Source organism: Tarenaya hassleriana, unplaced genomic scaffold (assembly GCF_000463585.1).
Source record: "Tarenaya hassleriana unplaced genomic scaffold, ASM46358v1 Cleome61, whole genome shotgun sequence".
In the NCBI taxonomy this organism is placed as follows: domain Eukaryota; kingdom Viridiplantae; phylum Streptophyta; class Magnoliopsida; order Brassicales; family Cleomaceae; genus Tarenaya; species Tarenaya hassleriana.
The window spans coordinates 80,487-95,824 of record NW_010968608.1 but is presented as its reverse complement, the minus strand read 5'-3'; the positions used below and the strand labels follow the sequence as shown (position 1 = coordinate 95,824).

The 15,338-nt window shown below is 40.2% G+C and overlaps 3 protein-coding genes across 3 annotated transcripts; 1 reads left to right on the top strand and 2 right to left on the bottom strand.

Annotated features, from left to right (window-relative positions):
• Positions 1-1,556: 1,556 nt before the first annotated feature.
• LOC104799791 (argininosuccinate lyase, chloroplastic-like) lies at positions 1,557-4,504 on the bottom strand. Its single transcript, XM_010522440.2, has 7 exons — positions 4,319-4,504; positions 4,060-4,274; positions 3,388-3,768; positions 2,990-3,138; positions 2,374-2,665; positions 2,127-2,291; positions 1,557-2,032 (listed from the first exon to the last, which is right to left on the bottom strand). Exons 1-7 carry the CDS (start codon positions 4,413-4,415, stop codon positions 1,775-1,777), a joined length of 1,557 nt encoding a protein of 518 aa, XP_010520742.1. The 5' UTR covers positions 4,416-4,504; the 3' UTR covers positions 1,557-1,774.
• A 767-nt stretch (positions 4,505-5,271) lies between these two features.
• On the top strand, positions 5,272-9,014 carry LOC104799790 (protein NETWORKED 2A-like). Its single transcript, XM_010522438.1, has one exon. It carries the CDS (start codon positions 5,881-5,883, stop codon positions 8,611-8,613), a length of 2,733 nt encoding a protein of 910 aa, XP_010520740.1. The 5' UTR covers positions 5,272-5,880; the 3' UTR covers positions 8,614-9,014.
• A 314-nt stretch (positions 9,015-9,328) lies between these two features.
• Positions 9,329-14,395, bottom strand: LOC104799789 (NADPH--cytochrome P450 reductase 1-like). The gene is made up of 18 exons (XM_010522437.2): positions 13,893-14,395; positions 13,489-13,548; positions 13,318-13,394; positions 13,171-13,228; positions 12,918-13,001; positions 12,807-12,843; positions 12,531-12,600; positions 12,198-12,389; positions 12,022-12,114; positions 11,189-11,414; positions 11,011-11,094; positions 10,735-10,886; positions 10,535-10,631; positions 10,295-10,444; positions 10,134-10,211; positions 9,926-10,048; positions 9,732-9,842; positions 9,329-9,554 (listed from the first exon to the last, which is right to left on the bottom strand). The coding sequence occupies exons 1-18, from the start codon at positions 14,202-14,204 to the stop codon at positions 9,474-9,476; spliced, it is 2,085 nt and encodes a 694-aa protein (XP_010520739.1). The 5' UTR covers positions 14,205-14,395; the 3' UTR covers positions 9,329-9,473.
• Between the last annotated feature and the right edge of the window lie 943 nt (positions 14,396-15,338).

Sequence of the window (15,338 nt, the reverse complement as noted above, 5' to 3'; positions counted from 1 at the left end):
AGACAGCCCACTTCCTTTTTTTTTTTCTTACTCGCATCACGAAAATATAACGAACAATGCGCTTAAAACCCTACAAGAATCTCACTCTTCTTCTTCTCCTCTTCTTTCTCTTGCTTTCGCCATTGTTTCTCTGGGGGGAAAGAGACGACCTCGAAACCAATGTTGTTTCTGCAAGCGAGGGAAAGTCTCGAGCGGCAGCGGAAGAAGAAGAACATGGGAAACAGACCACGACGATCGATGGCGACCTCTTCTTCAGCAAGAGAAGAGTCCCAAACGCCTCCGATCCTCTCCACAATCGTAAATAGTTCCCCTTCTTACTTTTTAGGGTTTTACTTTTTGTCTTCAATTGGTGAGAACGCTGGACCGTGTTTCTTGATAGGCAACTATTCTCTTTTTTTTTTTTTTTACCGAGAGGTTCACCTGAACTTTCGACCCAATCTACATCCTCGGACGTAGTAGCAGCCTTTAGAATAACGGCCCAGAGAAGAATACCCTACTCCTCCCTCCCATCAGCTGGTTTCGAACCGGCGACTGGGATCCAGAGAGCAACACACTTTCACCATTTGACCACCCACTGATTGCGGCCTACTAATCAGAGATATTGATAGGCAGTTCCGCTCACGAATTGCGGCTCTCAGACACTTGGCACCAAATCTGGCAGGATCCAGTATCCAGCTTTGGTTTGCTGAATGTCGGAACACGGCTTTCACTCCTTTTTTTGGGGCTATATATTATCACAGTCTATCCTTTTGCTACTTATCTTTGTCTTAATACTCTGCGGCAACTGATGCGGCCACTATGTATTGTTGTTGTTTCAGTATATTAATACAGGCCTTTTAACCAAAAAAAACGCCAGAAAAATGTTAAGATTATATATACAGAGACCGCCTAGGAGTGACCATTTCGGTTATTAACTGAATAACCGAGCTGAACCGAACCGAATAAGACATAACAGTACTCGAACCGAATCCAACATAAAAACCGAACGGTTATGATTTCTTTAAATCTGGAAAAACCGAAACCGAACCGAACCGAACCGAATAAAAAATAACCGAAAAACCCGAGAAAATAATCGACATTTTTTTTTGAAAAACTGAACTTTTTACCGAAACCGAACCAAAGTTTATATAAAAACCGAATGGTTATAGTTTTTCTATAAGCGAAATAACCGAACCGAACCTGAAACGAAATCCGAATTGGTATCGACGCGCTGAAACGGTCGTGTGTTAATGTAAATGCGTGATTTCTAAAATGGTAATCAACTGTGACGAGATGACTCCTTAGGTTCGTTTGCAAATGAACTTTAAAATTGCTGATTCAACTCGGTTCGCGACGAGTCAGTGACGTATCATCTAGCATCTCGCAAGGGAACTCGTTTTCTGTTTATCGGATGGAGGTTTAAGACAGCTTGAAAACTGCAAAATAACAAAAAACCCCTATTTTCACTCAACTGACGAAACCCCCGAAACTTGATTTAAAAAAAATAAAAACCAAGACGGCAATCTCGGTCTCGGGTATCCGAACCGAAAACCCGAATTCGGTAAATGGAAATCGAGTGATGTCGAGGAATGTGTAATCCGTGTCTGCGTTAAGGGTTTCTATTTCTCCACGGAAAACACACCACCAATACCTCAATCCTCAAAATACCAGTCCAATACAAGGGTTCAAGGGTACGATACCGAGTCGCTCGAAATCTCGCTACAAACTCGATGCAACGATATCGAGCCAAATACTATTCTTAACGCGGAATCGAGAACCAGAAAGATTCCATCTTTCAGCCGGTAGCAGTGATCTGAAGCCTCTGGACCCAGTAGGCGAGCTGCTCGGCCACACAGGTCGACCCGGTCGAACCGTACGAACAGAATTTCCCGACTGAATTCTTGACGCCCAGGAATTCATAGACGTCGTCCTCGAAAACCGCATTCACGTCTTTCATCTCTTCGAGACTCAGGTTCTGAAGTTCGCAGCCTCTCGAGACGCACACTGCAACTAATCTTCCAACTACATCGTGAGAGGACCTAAATGGCATCCCCTGCAGAAATTTCCCGCGTTAGGAAACATCGCCCAACGCTTCTTCGGGTGAATAATATGGCGAAATACTGTCGGGATCTCGCAAGTTTTTTTACCTTCTTCACGAGATAATCGGCGAGGGTGGTAGCATCGAGGTGTCCAGCGGGTAGAGCCTTGTTTATTCTGTCGTGGTTGAAAGAAACGTTGTGGGCAAATTCCGCAGATACATCGAGCATTCCCGCTATAGTCTTCACACTATCGAACATCGGTTCTTTATCTTCCTGAGACACAATACATGATGAACAAGAAGAAAAATTCTCGGTGAAAATGGTCTAAAGGTTTTAGCCGAGCACAAGAACCGACCTGGAAATCACGGTTATAAGCGAGGGGGAGTCCCTTGCATAAGGTAAGAAGAGTGACGAGATCCCCGATGACTCGAGCAGATTTTCCACGGACGAGTTCCATAGGGTCAGGATTTTTCTTCTGAGGCATTATACTGCTTCCAGTTGAAACCGAATCGCTTGGAGTGATGAAACCAAACTCCTCAGAAGCCCAGAGTACCCACTCTTCACCGAGCCGTGATAGATGAATGGCTGTCGTGGAATTCGCAAACGAAAACTCCAATACGAAATCCCGGTCTGAAACAGCGTCGATGCTAGTTGAAATACCCGGAAAAGAAAAAACAAGAAACTGATTAATGAACAAAAAACAACAACAGATGTTACAGATCAAAGAACAGGGAAGAACAAATGAACAATGTTAGAACATAATCAAACCATGACCAGGCTTTTCGAATAGTTGTCAAGGCAAAAATTACCAAGAAATGAACAAAAGTGAAGAAAAAAAACGAAGTAATAAAGCACCTGCATCAAAGAACCGTTCTACTAGACTGCATCAGGAGAACCAAGAAAAGGCTCGGACAGCATAATCCATGAATGTTTTTGCAAATGTTCCAAGAACTTTGGAGTTTGGCTCATACCTATTCCTCATCGGTGCAGTGAATCCCAAAGCATTTGCAGTCATAAACCTATCAATGGGTAGGCCAGTTCCAGCCAAAGCACATGCTCCAAGGGGACAGAAATTCAGCCTCTCCCGACAGTCCATATAACGACCAGCATCACGTTCAAGCTGCAAAATCATATGATCGAGATTAGTTTCTACATCAAAACATAAACTCCTACGGAAAAATGCATATATTAATCGTAAAACCTGTAACCCGAGACGAAAAGGCCACTAAACAATGGTGAAGATCACTAGAAAGAAGACACAAAACCAGAACAACCCCTCTAAAGCTAATAGCTAAGTAGCAATGGTACAGTTAGATTAACAAATTCATCATTTTTAAAAACGGAAACTTTGCAAAGGTCAATCTTGTACCTGCTCCACAAATGTTAGGAGGACATGGGGTAATAAAACGGGTTGAGCCCTTTGAAGATGGGTATAACCAGGAACAATCAAAGCCTCGTTCTTCAAAGCCAAAGTCACCAGTGCAGTCTGAAGATGCTTTATTTTGGCGATAATCGAATCAATAGCATCACGACACCATAGCCGGAAATCGGTGGCGACCTGATCATTCCGGCTCCGAGCTGTATGAAGTTTCTTTGCAGGCTCACCAATCATATCAGTAAGAGCTGCTTCTATGTTCATGTGCACATCCTCTCGATCAGTCCTCCAGACAAATTCTCCTGCTTCTATTTGCTTCTCAATGTCATCGAGACCGTGCAAGATACTGTCCCTATCACTCTCCGTTATAAGTCCCTGCAAGAGAAGAACATCACCAAGGATGTAGTCATTGATTCAATGGTCTAAATACACAAAGGCCATAGAGAGAGAGACAAATCTTTTCATCACTACATTGTTCAGATAATGAAGATATAGAAGATAATCACTGAGAAAATCAGATTCGTGAAGCAAAAAGCAGGAATTTTGGATTCAACCCAGAATCAGAATCAGAAAAAGAGACAAACCCCTAATCCCAAATCAGATTCTTTTCTTCATCTCAAGCCACATTTCCTCACAAACCATACCACAATGTCACAACTCACGAACCTGATTAGCGAGCATGGTAGCATGAGCTTTGCTCCCCATGATATCGTGCTTGTAGAGCAACTTATCAAACGAAATCGACTCCGTGAACTTCTCCACCTTCTCCGTCACACTCTCCTCGAACCTCCCTCCCCACAGCTTCGCCTCCTTGGAGGCCGTCTCGCCAACATGACTCATTGCTCGCAGCGGCTCCCGCCGCCGTGAATTGCTTCCCGCCGCCGCCGCACGCGGAGGGAAGGAGGGAGTACGGGGGTTTGACGGTGGATCTGAGAGAGAGTACGGTGTTTTGACGGCGGATTTGGGCGCAATGGAGAGAGAAGCGGACTGTGCGAAAAGAATGAGAGATCAATTGCGTCCATGGAGGAGAATGAGAGAGGATTTTTGGAGCTTGGAAAGATGGTTTTTGCTTCAGCGACTACGCACTACGCAGAGTACTCTCAGGAGGGCTTTTCCCGTTTCATTTTTTAATTATTTTTTCTTTATAAATTTAATAAAAAAGAAATTTGATGTTTTTTAAGGGCCATAAAGATATGCAAACTATACATATGGATTACATAACTTTAAATTATATATATAAATATTAAATTATTAATAAATTTATTCGCATTTTATTTATTTATAATAATAACAGTCTGTAAGTATATTACTAGTTTTTTTTTGTTAAATTAGCTTTATTTGAGCCTTTTTTTTTATGAAAAATTGTTTATATCAAATTATTACAATTTTTTTTTATGAAATTTGTGATGTATTTTTTAAATATATTTACAAATAAACTAACAACAAATAAAATTTTGTATATTATAAATCATTTATTTCATATGTATCTTAATAATATATGTTTAAAAAATTATTAAAAATATATTGTGATTTTCATAATACAATTTTTTTTTGGGAAATATGAATTATAGAAAAGTAATAACAAAATAAACATGTTTTAAAAAATATTTAGTTTAATATTATTTTTATCCAATATTAGTCAATTGCCGTTTTAGAAAATAAAATAAATAATTCTAATACTTCAGAAAAATGAACAATGTACTAATTTATTGGCTAACGATTAAAATAATTCTAAAACTGAAATGAACATAAAAATAGTTGAAAAACAAATACCAAAATATCTAAAAAAAATATATTATTTTCCGATGAAAAACAGAATACGAAAGATCCAAAATTGCAACCAGAATACAAAATTGAATTAAATGGTTATGTCTAGCAGTATAATATATAAAAAATCAAACGCAGAGACAAATTATTTACACCAAAAACATTTTTATTTTTCATGTCTTAAATTTGTTCAGTAAAATTGTTGTGTTAGTTACTCAGTTTTTGCTATTTTCAGAATCTGTCACTGAGTTTTTCTATTTTAGAGTTGCGAATTTGTTCCTCACTCGATTTCTATTTCCGACAAAATAATCAGTTTTTCCAGTTTAATTGGTTACGAAGAAAGTTGAAAAAAAAAAAGTTTCCGTTTTGTCCTTTTTCCGATTAAAGGCTACGAAACTTCATCTTCATCATCATCTATATAAAGCTCTGCAACAATGTCAGACAAATGTATCTCTTCCTTCACCATCATGCCCCCTCAATTGTTGGAACTAAACAGAAACTTCATGGATCTTGTCCGAAAGGTTCGAACTTTGTCGGAGTGACAAGAAGATGTTGCAGAGAGCAGCGAGCAACGCGTACTCCTGGTGGTGGGCGAGTCATATCCGAACCAAACAGTCGAAATGGCTCCCCGCAAACCTCCAAGGTTTTCGTCGAATCCTCTGGGTTTTTTTTTTGGTCCGGATCTTTGGATGTGTTTTTTTAAGCTAAACTTGTGCAGATATGGAGGAGAGGGTCGGAGATACGCTGAAGATCATAAACGAGGATGGAGATACGTTTTCACAGAGAGCCGAGATATATTTCAGGAAGAGACCTGAGCTCGTAGGTTTCGTCGAGGAGGCTTTCAGGTCATACCGAGCGTTGGCCGAAAGATACGATCATCTGTCCAAAGATTTTCAGAGGGCGAACCGAACAATCGCCAGTGCGTTTCCCGACCAAATCCCGATATCTTTGGACGATGAAGAGGATGATGACAGTGAACATAATTATGATGATAATGAAGAGGCTAAAGCATGCATTCCAAGTGTGCCTGACATGCCCAAGAGAGATTTTAGGAATCCTTCGATGTTCTCGAGAAAAGGAACAATGAGGCGAAACCCGAGCACCGTGAAAAAGGCGGTGTCGCGGGAGAGTTCGGGAATGAGTAGGAGCAAGGCTCTAGAGGAGATCGATAGGCTTCAAAAGGGTATACTGAAGCTGCAGACCGAGAAAGAGTTTGTGAAGAGCTCGTATGTTGAGAGGTACGAGAAGTATTGCAAGATCGAGGACGAGATCGATGAGATGCAGAAGCAAGTCTGCGATCTTCAGGATGAGTTCAGCACCGAAATCGTGATTGATGATACCGATGCAAGGGCATTGATGGCAGGGACGGCGATAAAGTCCTGCAAAGACTCGCTGGCTAAGCTCGGGGAAAAGCAAAAACAATCGGAAGAAGTCGTTAAGTTTGCAAAAGGGCGAGTGAGAGAAGCTCTAGAGAAATTCGAAGCCCTAAAGAAAGAGTTTCTCCCTGACGAAACCAATCGCACAAAAGCTCAAGAAGAGGAATATAAATCTGGATCTGAAACTAGATACGAAACCGCAAAATCTAGCCATGAATCTAGTCTCGAATCTTCACTCAAAAACGTCAAGAAAGATCTCGACGTAGACTTGAATGTTACGCGATTTGCGGAGAAGATTGATGAACTCGTGGGGAATGTTGTGTCTCTAGAAACCGTGGCCTCTTCACAGACCACATTGGTAGATAGCCTAAGGTCGGAAACAGAGGAACTACACGTGCGTATCAGGAGCTTGGAAGACGAAAAAGAAACTCTCGTCTCGGGTTCTCAAGATATGAATAAGCGGGTAGGAGCACTCGAAGAGGAGTTATGCAGGATCAAGAGTCTCTGCCTGAGATTCGAAGAAGAAAATGACAACTTACGAACAAACTTCCTAATGTTAAGTAGCAATGCAGATCACTTGTCCGGAAATCTGCTCAACATGAGGATGGACGACGATGATACGCAAGCAACTGACTCGGAGACGTTTTCGGACGAGAGAACCGAGGAACTGAACTCGGAAGTCGAAGCTACGAGAGAAATGACGACCGAGGAAGAGAAAACATTAGAACAAGCACAAGGAGAGAAACCTAAGATTGTCATGGAGACTGAAAAAATTACAGAACAGACGTGCGAGGAGAAATCCGAAAGCAAAGATTCGTCTGAAGCAATAAGCATTAGCATGGACACTGAGTCGGATGAATCGGGTTCGGAAGAAGATGAAGATCAACCTAGATCAGATCAGGTCTCGACAGATCGGTCAGGGGATAGAGAGAAAGTTCGGCAGGATGAGTACTCTGCGTTCGCGAAGAACTACGAGGAAGTAAAGAGGAAGCTCAATGATGTGGAGAAGAAAAACAGGGATGGATTCTTTGAGTTAGCTTTGCAGGTAAGAGAGCTGAAGAATGCTGTCAACTACAGGGATGTCGAGATCGAGAGCCTACGGGAAAAACTAGAAAAGGGTCCCGAGTTAACAGAGAGAAACCAGTCAGAAATCCGATACCTGAACCCTCAAGGACGGCAGCGAGAAAGCGATAGCCAGTTGATGTGTTTACCAGTTTCTAGTTTCCAGTCCCAAGGTCTGCTCCCTGAGCATGACGACCCGAAAAAGCACACTGCAAAACCAAAAGGAGATGAAGTAAAACTGAAAAGAGTCACCGAGACTCAAAATCTAAATTCACCTGTGGAGAAAAAGATACGACAACACATCGATGGGCTTCTAGAAGAAAACCTCGAGTTCTGGTTGACATTCGCCGCATCAGTCCATCAAGTACAGAAGTTCCAGACATCAGTGCAAGACCTGGAACTGGAATTACGAAAAACGAAAGAACAGAGGAAGCAACGAGGCGATGAAAAGACACAGTCATCGAATCCATCAGACGTAAGGCCGATATATAGACATCTCAGTGAGATAAAAACCGAGATGCAACTATGGTTGGAGAACAATGAAGTCCTCAAGGACGAAGTCCAGACCCGTTACTCATCATTATGCGGAATCCAGGACGAGATTTCGAAGCTCACTTGCCGTAACAGTAAAGGACGGAGCACGAAGCTGAATGAGTGCCAGGCAGCCAAGTTCCATGGCGAGGTTCTGAACATGAAACAAGAAAGTAATAGGGTTTCGAATGAGTTACAGAGAAGTCTTGATCACGTTAGGATGTTAATGATAGCGGTTGAGAAAACACTAACCGCGCTTCAAGAGGATCTCCGGACCTCGCCAGTTAAGAGCACAGAGCCGCAATCACAACCGATGAGAGGCTCAACGAGCAGGCCGAAGATTCCCTTGAAGTCGTTCTTGTTTGGAGTCAAGCTGAAGAAGCATAAACATCAAAACACGACATTGTTATCATGCGTAAATCCATCGCTCCACAAACAATGTAGCTACATTGTACCGATTGAGAGACCTCAACTCCCGGAATAGCTGGTAATTCTCTCCATCCTTCCACCTAGAAGGATGCGTGGAAAGAGTTGTCTACACTTTTTTCTTCTCATGTTTTTCCCTCCTGAATATGTATCAAAGTAATCAGAAAAACGGTTCATAGTAAAAGGAATGGCGGCTCCAATGAAGCTGCCTGTAGGATCCATGTAATATTGAACCTGCATGAGGTATAGAGACAACACAATAAACCACAAGGTTTCACCATTTCAAAGGTTGCCCCATCAACATTGTAAAACAGGATACTACAATTCATGTTTTGTTCTACAAAGCGTCATTCTCCAGCTTCATTTTGCAGCTGCCGTTTATACTTTCGTTCATACAAGACCACTGTGATCAATGATTGATTGATTTCATGTCTGACTACAAGCAAGAATTGGAGGGAACAGGTGCTTTGGTCGGTACATCGGGGAGATCAAGCTTCTCGGGTTCTCCAGACAGTGCCTCTGTCGTAGGCACTTCAGGCAAGTCTTCAACAATAAGCTTTAACAATCAAACAAACAAACATATATTTACATTATACTCCGAGAAATGTTAATGTTTCTCATCCCGAGACTCGCTAAATACGCATAGAATTGTGTACACAAAGTTTATTAAGCTCTCATTTCTTATTTTCAAGTTGAAAAATTGGAAACACCTTATTTCTAACCATTGTAATTCACAATGTTATTATCCCCCCAGAGAAGCAGGGTGGAGTCTCGGTATGAGGAGTTCTAACAAAAATCAGATGCTCCATATCCAGAATGAGATAAATCGATCAGCCAAATAAGCCCACTGAAGCGAATGAACCCATCACTAGTTTGGGGAACAAAGGAGAGCTTTGGGGGAAACCATAAGGAAACCCATCACCAGACATCTCGGAGGTACCGTCCTTCGTTTTGAAGTTTCTTAACTATAGCCTCTGCCTCTGATGAACTCACCCCCTCCTGAAAATTTTGAAAGAAGATACCAAAACCAGAAATACTGAGTATCCATTCATATCAGAAAACCACGGATCAATAATGTGAAACAAAGCCAAACCAATGGACAGGAAAAGAACTAAACCAAGTACAAATTACAACATTAAAAACTGTCCATTTCAATTTGATAATGACTGCACATACCTGCTCCTGAACAATGGTATGTAGAGTCCGGTGGACGTCTCTTGCCATACCCTTGGCATCACCGCAAACATAGAGATATCCTTCCTTTATCAGCTTCCAAACTTCTGCTGCCTGGCCACAATGCAAGAGATGAGATTATCAATATGCCTTTTATCTCGTCATTCTTAGAACTTGCTATTCCCTGATATACTTACTTTTTCAGTCATTTTATGTTGAACATACTCTTTCTGTGGGCCCTCCCGAGAAAATGCTACAACGAACTCAGATAGGGTGCCTTGATCAACAAAATTATAGAGCTCATCCTCATAAATGAAGTCCTGCAACAAAGATGCAAGCAAGAGGTTGACACGATGGCACAATTTGCAAGCCACTACTCATGAGAAAGCATGGAAAAGTTCTAACCATTCGTCGGTTTCTACACCCAAAAAAGAGCAAAGATAGACCTAGTTGAACTCCATTTTCTTTCAGTGCCATCCTTTCCTGCACGGCAAATCATAACCAGCGAGAATTTTTCATTCATTTGATGCGAAAGAGGATAACCAAATTGAACTTTAGTCACAAACCTGCAGGAAACCTCTAAAAGGTGCCAAGCCAGTCCCAGGTCCCACCATAACTATTGGAGTTAAAGGATTTGATGGCAACTTAAAGTTAGATGATCGAATGAAGATCGGGGCTGCACTACAGTCATCACTTTTCTCTCTAGGAGTTGCATTCTGAAATTTTCAAAACTATTGAACATCAGATATCATAAAAAAAATTAACAAGGGAAAAAATGGTTATCAAAAGAAGATAGAAAACGTTACCTTCATCCACGTCGAACACACACCCTTGTGAATTCTACCAGTCGGAGTAGGACCATGGACTAGGGCACAAGTAACATGAACCCTATTGGGTGCAACTCTGCACAAAATTTGGAAAATCAAAGCAAATATTAATGGACAAACAAGCATCATTCTTTCTTTCTGCCACAAAGAGCATAGCAAATAGGAAACAAAAGTTAAACCTTGGTGAAGAGGAGATAGAATAATAACGAGGTTGTAGACGAGGAGCTACTGCAGCAAAAAATACACCTAAAGGGGGCTTTGCAGATGGAAATGCAGCCATCACCTCTAGAAGACTTCTCTGACTTGCAACGATCCATTGCGCGTATTCATCCTGCAGACAATATGCTACCATTAGGCAAAACTAATAACAGGCGGCAGGCCTTCAGTTTGTTAAAACCAAGAGAAAATGAAAAACATGAAGATAAAAGGAGAAAAAGATAAAAATGACTCAGAACCTTTCCATCAGGAGATGTTAAGTGTTTCAGTTTCTCTGCTTCACTTGGTTCAGTAGCATATGCTGCCAAGGCAATCAAAGCAGCCTGAAACCAAAAGCAACTTTAACATGGGGGAAATAAATAAAGCTAGAACAAAGGACGAAACTCCATGCAGCTAACTTCAAGAACACAAGACAACCTTTCGAGGAGGGTTCAAGAGGTCAGCATAACGTGCCAAAGCAGTATGCAGTGTGCAGGGACCAGGAAAAGGGGGTGGCAATGAGCTTCCCATGGGCGATCCATCTTCCTTGTCAGCATGGACAGAGAATAACAAATCTAGAGACTGGCCCAGCAACTTCCCAGCTTCTCCAACAGTTTCAACATGATTTTCAGCATAAACACCAACATGGTCTCCTGTTTCATATCTGCGGAGAGAGGCCAATAGATTTAAAAAAAACATTGTTCTCTCTGGGACTGGAAGTATCATTCATATGACTTCATTCGGCTGTTCTTATATAGCAGCAGTAAAATGATCCCGGGTTTATACAGGACGATCTGTTGCCAACTAATATTTTGAACGAAAAAATAAAATTGAAACACATACTCCTAGAATATGTCACCCCAAACCCATGATTTGCAACCATTCAATGAGAACATTTTTCTGACTTCAAATGATGAAAGATGCAAAAAAGGACTATGGGAAAACCTATAATCACGTAAAGAAACACCGGAAGAAAAGGTGGACGTTAACCAGCGTGAAAAACACAAGTTCAATCTGATGGACAATCTGAGCTCTATCACAATCATCAAGATAAAAGTGACCTCTAGTGATATCCCATCTTACTCTGATGAATACAGTAATACCATAAGCGGATCGAAAAACTCATTCAGACAGTTTTCACCGCCATATAAAACACGTCCTTATACAAAGAAATGGTTTTAACAAGTTGAACAGAACCATACGGCCATGACACTGATCAAGGTCATCTACCCAGGACTGGAAACCAAATATTACTTAGAGTAGAGACTTACGTAATACCAGTCCCTGAAATGTCGAACTCGAGATGAATACAAGACCGATCAGACTCGGGTTTGTGCAGCTCCTTCTGCACTGCAACATTCACTCTGTATGAAAGAAGGAACAAATCTTAGTATACAAACAAAAACTTAAAGAAGCTCTGGTGAATGGTATACTTATATTTATATACCTGAAGGGATGATGAATGTCAGCAACAGAGCTTCCATTTTGCATGCTTGAGGAACTATCTTCCTCGGGAGAAACAGCAGGATCATAAAAAAATACTCGATATTCAGGAATAGCAGCTGTATAAGTGGATACAACACTTGTATCATCTTCATCTCTGAGGAGCTTATCTAGCTCAGGCCATAATGCCTCTTTCCTACGATCCCCAAAGGAAAAGAAAATTATCAAAGAGTACCACAACAAACCCATAAAAAAGATATACTTTCCATAGCACTAGGATAGTGGAAATCATGAAAAGTTGTAAAGTAGCAAGTGAAAAGTAAGGAAAGAAAAATACCAGGCATTAAAATCATCCTCAATGCTCTGATCATCATCTCCTAGACCAACTTGAACAAGACGTTTTGCACCTGAATTAAATTTGTCAATACAGAATTACTTCTCCCTCATCTACCAAAGAAACTAAAAAATGATCCAAGTTAACAGTTTGACATAGGAAAATGTAAATAAACAGCACTATATAGCTGTACAACACACTAGTATAGATTATTTTATCTATCCAAGGTATAATATATAAGTTAAAACTTCAAAACTTCAAAACAAAAATTGCATGTACCTTGTTCAGAGAGTTGCTCGTCCAGAACTTTCCCTATCTGCTCAAAAAAGAGTACCATCAGATTAAAGTGATAGAAAAAAGGCAAGGAGACACGTTTTATGCCCACAATACCTTATTGAAATGCTCATACTGACGATTACCAAGACCAAAAACACCATACGTTAGCTGTTGAAGCCATGCCCCCCTTTCATTTCCCTGGAAAGACAAAATCATCGCCTTAAATGGTTTGCAGAAGAAAGCTTCCAAAGAGCTGATAGTATGTTGAATAATACAAAGAAAGCTGCAGGCAAAGTGATAAAGTGTCTTTCGTATCAAATATAGAAAACATTAAGTCAATATGATTTGTAGTATTAAGTTGACAAACCTCTGTAAACCATTTATAGAACCTCGCAGCATTATCAGTAGGCTCTCCATCTCCATAACTAAACACATTATCAAAAACATGAATCTGACAAAACTCTTGGAGATTATAAAGAGGAAAGTACCATAACACGGATATCATATAACTTACGTAGCAATGATGAAAAAGGCCAAAGTTTCTTTTTTCAGTTTCTCTGCGTATTGGTCATCATCTGCAGCATAGTCATCCTTCCAAATCCAGGAAGAAGAAACGAAAGTGATTAGTAACTGAAAATCAAAATCTCTGAGGAAGTACGGAATGTGATACAGCAAACAGCCATACCATATCAACAACTTTGACAGCTGCTTTTTCATATCTCGCCTTGATTTCTTCCGTCAATGCCTACGAGGAAACGAAAAAGGCCCAGATATCACAATGGATCACTCAATCTTTCAATCGCAAAACAATGGAAAGTGCATCAAAACTCCAAATTTAAATGGTTTAGATGAACTCCACCGTATGGTGGAAACCCGCATTCACAATTCCCACTACACCCCCAAAAAATCTACCAACTTCATCAAAATCATGCCCTATATAATCAACCACACGGGGTTCGAGTCATCAATCAGACACTGAAACAATCACTCAGATTACATTAGTTTCTCTGTACTATCAGATCGATCGCAAATCATACTGATTATCAGAATCATTGAGCTCAACCTATCTGCCATGAAAATGCTCAATACCTTAGCAAATCCCTCGGCTGTTCCGGTCTGAGTGCCGAAGAAGATAGTTACTCTGGTCTTCCCGGATCCCATATCCAAATCATCATCTTCATCCTTCGCCATCAGAGATTGGGGAACCGTCACCGGCTTCATCTCCCGGCTCCGATCCGCCGCCGTCTTCCTCCATAGCAATACCGCAAATCCCACAATCACCGCCAACGACGTTGTGGCGATCACGAGCGCGGCGTCGTCCGACACCGAGTCCCCCAGAGAGATTCCCAAAGCTGACTCCAGGTAACGAACCAAACCGGAAGCACCGAAACTGGAGCTCATCTTGGGAAAATTCGATTGGAATTGAACCCAGATTCTGAAATTCGATGGGTATCGCAGATCTTCTCCCTCTCTCCCCGAAGATCGCCGATTCAGGAGAGATAGGGAGGAGGAGTTGAGGAAGCAGCAACAAGAAAGAACAGAGAGTTATTGTGCTTACGGGTGGGGAGTTGAATCCGAGTGGGACCTTTTTCCTCGAGATTTGACTTTCTTTCTTCTTCTTCTTTTTTTTTAAAGAAAGAAAAAACCTTTTCATGCCTTTATTTCCTTTTTCTTAGCTTAGTTCATCCAAGGATAGTCAATTTGGGTTTTGGTTCGGTTTTCGGTTTGGTTATATTCGGATTTAATTATTTTCATTATAGAAAAATTATAACCATTCGATTTTTATATAAATTTCGGTTCGAGTTCGGTTTGGTTTCGGTAAAAAGTCCATTTTTTTTTAAGAAATTGTCGAATTTTTTGGTTATTTTTTTATTCGGTTCGATTTCGGTTTTTTCGAATTTAAAGAAATCATAACCGTTCGATTTTGATATCATATTCGGTCATGTCTTATTCGATTCGGTTCGACCCGATTATTCAGTTAATAACTGAAATAGTCACTCCTATTTTTAACGATGTCTTTGGTTTTTTTAATGTGTGATTATTATTATTTTCATTAAATATTGATGACTATCTTTCTTCTCTCTTTTTCTTACAAGGAAAAAAAATGTTTTATGTATTTTTCATTTTTCTTTATTTATGTCATTCTTTTAATATTTTTGGATTTTTCATTGTGTAGTTATTGGTATTCTCATTAAATCTTTTTAATTATATTTTTCGCTTTTTTTTCTATTTTTTTTAGTGACAAAAACTGCGTCTTTTATATTTTATGTCTTTTCTTATATCATTTTTCCTTATTTAATTCATTCCTTTAATGATTTTTGGACCATTTTTTATTGTCATTATCATTTTTTCATTAAATCTGTGCACATACAAAAGAACTCAATTTTTCCTTTAATATTCGATATATACACCTTTAATATATGTACAAAAGTATTTATGAACTTTTGTTTACGGAAATATATATAAACTTAATCAATTGCAAATTTGCCATAGATTATTTTCATGGTCTAAAATTTATTTATGCATAATTATCTC